This window comes from Aegilops tauschii, chromosome 4 (assembly GCF_002575655.3).
Source record: "Aegilops tauschii subsp. strangulata cultivar AL8/78 chromosome 4, Aet v6.0, whole genome shotgun sequence".
NCBI lineage: Eukaryota > Viridiplantae > Streptophyta > Magnoliopsida > Poales > Poaceae > Aegilops > Aegilops tauschii.
In genome coordinates this window covers 410,722,182-410,729,594 of record NC_053038.3, presented here as the reverse complement: position 1 = coordinate 410,729,594, position 7,413 = coordinate 410,722,182, and the positions used below count along the sequence as shown (strand labels likewise).

The 7,413-nt window shown below is 42.9% G+C and overlaps 2 protein-coding genes across 2 annotated transcripts; both read right to left on the bottom strand.

The window, feature by feature from the left end:
• Window positions 1–975: 975 nt before the first annotated feature.
• On the bottom strand, window positions 976–1,905 carry LOC141021924 (uncharacterized; the record flags this gene model as incomplete). The annotated part of the gene is made up of 2 exons (XM_073497780.1): window positions 976–1,746; window positions 1,793–1,905. Coding segments are annotated over 2 exons (450 nt in total), but the record flags the coding sequence as incomplete, so codon positions are not given.
• A 1,071-nt stretch (window positions 1,906–2,976) lies between these two features.
• On the bottom strand, window positions 2,977–4,297 carry LOC120962560 (uncharacterized). Its single transcript, XM_040386286.3, has 2 exons — window positions 3,903–4,297; window positions 2,977–3,812 (listed from the first exon to the last, which is right to left on the bottom strand). Exons 1-2 carry the CDS (start codon window positions 4,262–4,264, stop codon window positions 3,485–3,487), a joined length of 690 nt encoding a protein of 229 aa, XP_040242220.2. The 5' UTR covers window positions 4,265–4,297; the 3' UTR covers window positions 2,977–3,484.
• Between the last annotated feature and the right edge of the window lie 3,116 nt (window positions 4,298–7,413).

The following is a 7,413-nucleotide window of genomic DNA, read 5'->3' as shown; positions in this document are numbered from 1 at the left end:
CGCCCATGTTCAACCTCGTGGAGCAGCGTCCCCACGCCAACGCTCCAGTGGTAGGGCTCGTCGTCCACTTCACCAACAGGTTCGATGCCTACTACCTGCTCGGCAAGGTGTATTGGTGTGGGTGCGAGTTCATCGCATTCACCACCTATAACATCTTCACCGACTTCGAGAGCGTCTTCCCCGCTCGCAACCGCATGCACAGCCTCCCGTACTACCTCGGCGACAACGGCCTTGAGGAGGAGCAGTACTGAAGCCGACGGCGAAGAAGACGGTGAATCCGGCGGTTATGGTGAAGATGATGGTGAAGACATGGCGGTGTTGCCCTAGCTACCCTATCTACTATGTAGTGTGAGTTTGGTGTGTGTGTTGCCCGACCTAGGTACCCTATCTATGTAAGGTTAATTATTATTATCTATTGGTGTCGTGTTATATGTAAGAACTTATGTTGCCCTAGCAACCCTATCTAAGTTAAGTTATGTGTGTTATATTAATGCTTTGTTATGTTTGTATTTTGTTTGTCCCAAGTTTAGACACGGCTAATTGGCGTGGGGAAAATTAACCAAACTAACTAAAAATGATGTGTTTATAGATGCCTTCTAAAAATAAGAACATATTGTACATTTGTACACGGCTTTGGTTTGAGAGCTCTGTATTTTTTAGGTATTCCAAGAATACTTTGGTTTTTAGAAATATTGAAGTATCAAATACTTTGAGATGTTTGACTTTAGTCAAAAGTGTAGTTTTATATACTTTAATATGTAGAAAACTACACTATGTTTGAAGTATATAAAAAAGAGGGTTGGACCTCTTTTTCCAATCATGAAGTATTGGTTCGCTAGGCATAAAAATACTGTGGTTTGCAAATACTTTGATTCTAAAAAATGAAGGGACCCATAAAGGAAAGCAAAAAAATCCTCAATGAGATAGAAGAGATTGGGCAATCAAATTAATGAAAAAGCAATCAGAAACAAAAAAGAACAAAGCAATCGTTCCTAAACAAAAAAAGAAACATCGCTTGTTTCTGGGCCTCATTTATCCTTTGTGGGCCTATTGCAGCTTGATTCTCTTTGGGCCCGCGAACTAGGTTTTTAGCAGAACTGACGAACTCGAGGACAAAAGTTTGGCAAGTGCGAGAGAGAAGAGATGAACTTGATGTATATCCCTTGTGCTGCTCAAGTACTGCTTACTGTCATCTGACGAGCTAGGGTATGATCCAACACTCGAGGTTATTAGCTAACAAAATAATCCTATCACTGAACTGGTAGTTGTCTTCTGCCGAAACTGAAAGTGTCGAAACTTAATAGTAAACTGCATACATTCAGAGATCGACAGTTGCACTAAACAGAGTTGCATTTGAGATAAACATACTTGGATTGCTAAACAGTGGCAACAACAGTAGACAAACATCTCTAACGAGAGATGGCCATCAAGTAAAAAATTCCTAGAGCAAGTATTCCTAAAGCTATCAGATTGGATTGCTTCTTCAACTCAATCAGCTGCTTGAAGTTCTTGTTCATCTTCTTCAATTCCGTCTTCAGTTCGACATCTACCACCGTCGGGTATTCCGGACGCGCTGCTGCTGCCGGAGCGGCACTGTCATGGGGCAGATTGAACTCGCGGATTGCATTCCCCCTCGAATCCAGCAAGCCCAACCCTTGAAGCCTCTGGATGTAATCATCCATCCACTCGAAATGGTGGCATTTCTTCATGGATCTGAAAATGAAATCATGTAACCTAAATCCAAATCTGATAGATTTTTTGAGAAATTAGAGATAAAGGATGTGAGGAAAACTCAGATCTAACCTGCCCCTCCGGCTTGCTCTCGCATTTGACGAACTCGCGCCCAAAGTTCCCATTCTTCTCCTCCTTCGAAGTCAACCGCTTCAGTGGCGAGTCCGTGGGCAGTCAGTGCATCGAGTCATCGGCACTGGACCATACACCGGCCACGTGGAACGGGGGGCTGACGAGGAGGTCGACATATCGCCCGAGAGGAAGAAACAGAGGAATTGCTCGAGAGGAAGAAGAACGAGAAGATGGGGAAAGAAACAGAGGAATTGCTCGAGAGGAAGAAGAACGAGAAGATGGGGAAAGAAACAGAGGAATTGTCCGATCTGCTCGATGCCTTTGTCTGTCAGATGGAGAAGAGGAGAAGGGGAAGCTATATTGACGATTTTCCACATTGTATTTTGCAGTTTGAATATTTGAACGAACTCTTAACACTGACATGTGGTGGTCATGTGCGAAAAATACAATTTCATATGTAAAGTGGGGCAGATCGTAAAAACCCGAGAAGGACAGTGCAGTAGCCAATCAGGATGCATCACGCGGATCGCGCATGCCTACCCCACATATCACGGGTGGTGTTTGGCGCTTGGTAGGATCCGACGGCGGACGTTCGACGCTAGGGTTTGGAGCATTTCTGCGGGGTTACGAGCGAGTCAACGGGGTTATTAGGGTTTGACCAGATTTCAAATGGCCATAACTAAATTAGAAAAAATCGCAAAAATATAAAACAAACATAGTTCGTCAGTTTATGAGACCTAGTTACCATAAAAAAATATAAACTCGGTATAGGGGCGTTTTTCTGAAAAATCATTTTTTGAAGTGATCTGTCGAAATCAAGTTCAAATGTTTTTAAAAAATTCAAATAAAATCAAAATGTTGTAATTCTTGCGCACATGGCCGTCATATGTGACAAGGTTATGAGAAAAAAATATAAACTTGGTGTAGGTCATTTTCATGAAAAAAGGCTTCACACAAATGAGCTATCACCTATGAACATGTTCAGAGTTCGTAGAATAGGGAGAGAGGGTTTAGGGTTTGAAAAAAATCAAAATAATTCAAAAAAATCAGAAAAATCTCCATAGCTTCATTTTCGAGTGAATAAGAAGGATCTGAACTTACTTTTTCATTTTCATATCTAAAACGTGTTATTTGACGGTTTTGAATTAAAAGCATATTTTTTCAAAAAAAAAATGTAGTAATATGAATATTAATCAATAAATAGTGAGACTTCGTTTTTACCATATATATATGGAACAAGTGTTAATAAAAATATATATGCCTCATTTAGGCAAGGTAAAAAAAAACTTGATTTCAAATAGGGCTGTTTACCCTAGCTTTCGAGCTTGTTTCTAGCACATTTCTCATTCGGACTGTTCACCTACGAATATTGGACTTCAAATGCTCGATCAAATACACCGCACAGAGCAATGAACCTCCAATGTTCAACTTCAACTTTGGCTCGAATCCAAATTTTGGCCCAAATTAAAATATTGATTTAAATTCAAATTTTGATGGAAATTTGAATTCTGACACAAATAAGAAACCAAAGTAGAAGCAACATTATTACAACTGATAAGTTTTCACAGTAGCTCAAATATACCAAGTTTTAAGATGCCAACATCTTAATACAAATCTACCAAGTTTTAAGCGATCGACTCGCCCTCAAATTGACAACACAAACATTTCCCAACAACTTAATTCAAATTTTTGACTTGCTCCTTGTGTTTGCAGCTGGCTTCACCGTCTTGCTCCTGGTTTCCCTAGTTGAGATGCTCTTTTCTTTCAAACTCTTGTTCCTTTTGATCTTGGGCTTTACTTGGGGTTTTCCCCGTGGAGGTGTTGATGGAGTAGTTCCACTCGCCGAGCACTTGACGACCATTTGACGGTCATCTATGGGTTCAATAATCTTTAAAGGCACAGTTGAAAAAATTACCCCCTCCTCTTCCTCTCTTATAGCTTCAAAACCATCAAAGGCCATGGTTTCAAAATCTTCTGCTTCTTCATCTCTTGGCCTTTTCTCCCTAGAGCTGGTAAATAAAATTATAAGCCATAGGCAAAAAAGACAACAAATGCAAACAAAAGGGTAGCTGCATTCTACAAAGGGTGCAAACACATACCAAGATGCTTCATTTGCTGCTGCATTCTCCACTGCTTCATTTGCTGCTGCATTCTCCACTGCATCTTCAGTCTCCATTGCTGCTGCATTCTCCTCAGCATTGGCTGCTGTCCATCTTTCCTCCTCTCCAAATGATGCATCCACTGCATTGGTACAAAGCCTAGCAATATGCCCCAGAACTCCACATTTTTTGCAAGCACGCTTCTTTGGTAGACGACCCTCCTCACCTGCTCTAATCCTCTGGTTCCTTGGTCTTCCTGGTGGTCTAGTAATGACAGGAGCGTGGAGTTTGAACCCTGGATCTACTATGTTCCATTGATCTTTCCCCAATAGTGCAGGCACATTGTCAGCATAAGCAGCCATAAATTTGGCAACAGAGAAATACTCAGAGCAATATTGATCAACTTCGCCATCTGCACCCCCGATAACGGTCATCAGATGTAGGGCATGTATGCATGGCTTCCCACGGATCTGCTATTGCCTACAAGTACATTCTCTAGTACTTAGGTTCACAGGATACCTCCATACCCTATTTTTAGTGTCAGTATAGGTAACCTCTCCCTCATATGTACCAGATCGAATACATTTCATCTTCAGTCCTCTTGCCTTCAAGTGCAATGCCTTAATCAGTGATGGGAGCATTTGATGACCAACATATTGTGTTTCTGCAATTCTTTTGCAAAGAGCCATCTTTATCATGATCATTTGACTCATCTTGTCAAATGCTTGCCACAACAAGAGCCCTTTCACTAACTTGAACTTTGAATTGAAGCATTCTGCAAGGTTACTGGTCACATAATCTACTTTGCAGATTTCATTGAATTTGCTTCTTGACCACACCTTACCATCATGTGCATCCATGTACTCCTTCACAAGAGGATTTTGAGCATACAACACTCTCAAATGGTGTTCATGCTTCCTTTTGCTGCATGTGTATGATGCTGGCCATAAGTTCTCATCATAAACTTTACCTTTGAACTTCTTTTTGAAATTATGCGCTAGGTGTCGCATACATTACCTATGCTCCACTCCAGGGAATACAATTTCCACTGCACTCTCTAAACCCTTGCAAGCATCTGTGTGTATAGCTAAACCTGGGGGTGTGCCTATAATGTTGCGCAACTGCTGCAGAAACCAGACCCAACTTTCCTCAGACTCTGCCTCCACCACACCAAATGCAACTGGGAATAGCCAGTTGTGTCCATCAACTACAGAAGCTGCTACTAGCTGTCCTCTCCATCTTCCAGTCAAATGTGTAGCATCTACAGCCAAATAGGGCCTGCAACCATCTAGAAACCCCTGCCAGCAAGCCTTGAAACAAACAAAAGCCCTTCTGAAGCACTCCTTCTGAAATGACTTCCCTTTTATTTTGAATGGAACTGTATGCTTGTCAATCTCTACAACACTCCCTGGACTTGCCATCTCCACTTCAGCTTTGAAAGTGTAAAGCAGCTGAAAATTGTCATTCCATTGACCATTAATTCTGTCAAGAGCCTTTTCCCTAGCATTCAAAATTCTCATGTAAGGAATTTCTATCTTGTACTTCTCAAAAAGCTTCCCATGGAGTGCTGTTGGACCAAGTCCAGGTTCTTCTCTCAGCCAATCCAATATAGCATCTGCCACCCACCTAGTTTTTGCTAGCTTGGTTTTGGCCTCCCCCCTCCCCCTCCAGGTGGACATGTGTGCTTGTGTGGGTTTTTCTTTATGTGAAACAAAATAAAGGGTAAAAACTGTTAAGAAACCTTACTCAATGATCTGAAACTAAATTACTAACTGAACTTGGATTACCTGAATATATTTGCTCTTTCTCATACGAGATGCATGCAACTTCCACCTACACCTAGGATATGGACAAAATACTGTGAACCTTGCTGGCTCACTCCTTTTAATCTTATAGGTGTTTTCAGATATAATGCACCATGTTGTCACTGCATTCCGATAGTCCACCATTGATTGCAAAATGGTACCTACACTAAGCTCAGGTTTTTCCCTGTTCCACTCAATTGTTGGCATGTCATCACCATCGTATTCATCCTCGATTAAGTTGTCCATGTTCTCCACCTTCTCTTCATCGTCTGTGTCATCAAACCTAGCTTGGCTGATGGGCTCCTCCATATATTCGTCATCCACTGCTTGCTGACTGGCTACATCGACCAGTTCAGGAAACATCATCTCGTCTTCATCATCATTTGTAGGCACTGCCTCGTCAGGTTCTGCATCTTCTTCTACACCAACTACAGATGGTACACGAGAAGCAGCAGCTGAATCGGAACCAGAATTGGCAGCAGGCATGTTGTGGCTCCATGAACCACTTGCTTTACTTGGTGTCGACCTACAAGGAGTGCCGGGGTGCTGGCTATTAGCACAGACAGATGATGTCTGAACTCCCTTCCCCTTCGCCCGTTCTGCGCGTGGCTGAAGCACATCGATTTGGAGTTTACTGAATCGGCAGCCAGCAATCCCAGCAAAAAGCAACGGCATATGATCGTCGCAAGTTACTGGGAGAAATCTTTGCTCGTCACTGCTGAAGTAATTCAGTTCAACAGGATCGGCATCACTCCAGGGATAGGTGTTTCGGAGCTCAGCTCGCAAATCTTTGAAAGATATGCTGGTTTCTACCACTTTGGGATAGAAAAATAATGAAATTAAATGCGGTTTAGTACCACACAGCACACTAGTTTCCATTCTAATCGCCAGCCGGAAAGCCAGCGCGGGATCAATCCTATTTTGTTGAAGGAAACAAAGGCTTCAGTTAGCCGGGTAAAATCAAGCACAAATACAAACGATTCAAGCAAACAGAAGTCAAATACGGCCTACAATACGACTTAGAACGTCAATTTGAGAGGAAACAATGCTTACCCGGGTTTAATCCATGAATTATCTGCCGCGGATTTGACCCAATCCTCTCCACGGTCGACTGCATTCCGGTCGTCCTCACTCAACATCGCTATGTAATCCCAGATGGGGAGGTGGGCTATATCTGGCGGGGACGCGGCGTCGCCGACGAACTGAATAGGGGCATAGGGTGGAGGAAACAACTGCGGTGGATGCGGCATGACGCCGGCGCAGGGGGCGGGGCGGCGCGGTGCAGTGCGGCCTGTCTAGATCTATTTCAGATTCAGACAAGCTGCCCAATACGTGTCTCCTTGCGGTCCCACCCGTCAGCAAGCAACAGTCAGACGAAGACTCGGCCCCACTCGTCAGCAATTAACGGTCAATGGACGGTCAAGACGGCAAACGCCCGCTATGAGCATTGTGAGAGTTTCAGCTAAGGAAGAGGGGAAAAGTGAGCAAATGTTTGGAGCGTGGGGAAAAGTGAGCACAACTAAGGAACCAGGGGCACTAATTTAAATATCCCTTTCACTAAGCGTTCTTTGTCTTAGGTTCCAGAGTTGTATAGATCGAAGATCCACACAATTGAGGGATCTTGAAGAAAAATGATGCTTAGAGAAACGAATCAAGAACAGATGACATGTGAGGTGTTTAGTGTGTGAAAAATTTGAAGAATAAAC

Bases quoted from the DNA above. Each gene is read 5' to 3' on its own strand.
- LOC120962560 (XM_040386286.3), bottom strand. From the start codon at position 4,264: ATGGCTGCTTATGCTGACAATGTGCCTGCACTATTGGGGAAAGATCAA. The intron at 3,813-3,902 runs GTATGTGTTTGC...TTTATTTACCAG, and splicing joins GCAGCAAATGAAGCATCTTG to CTCTAGGGAGAAAAGGCCAA.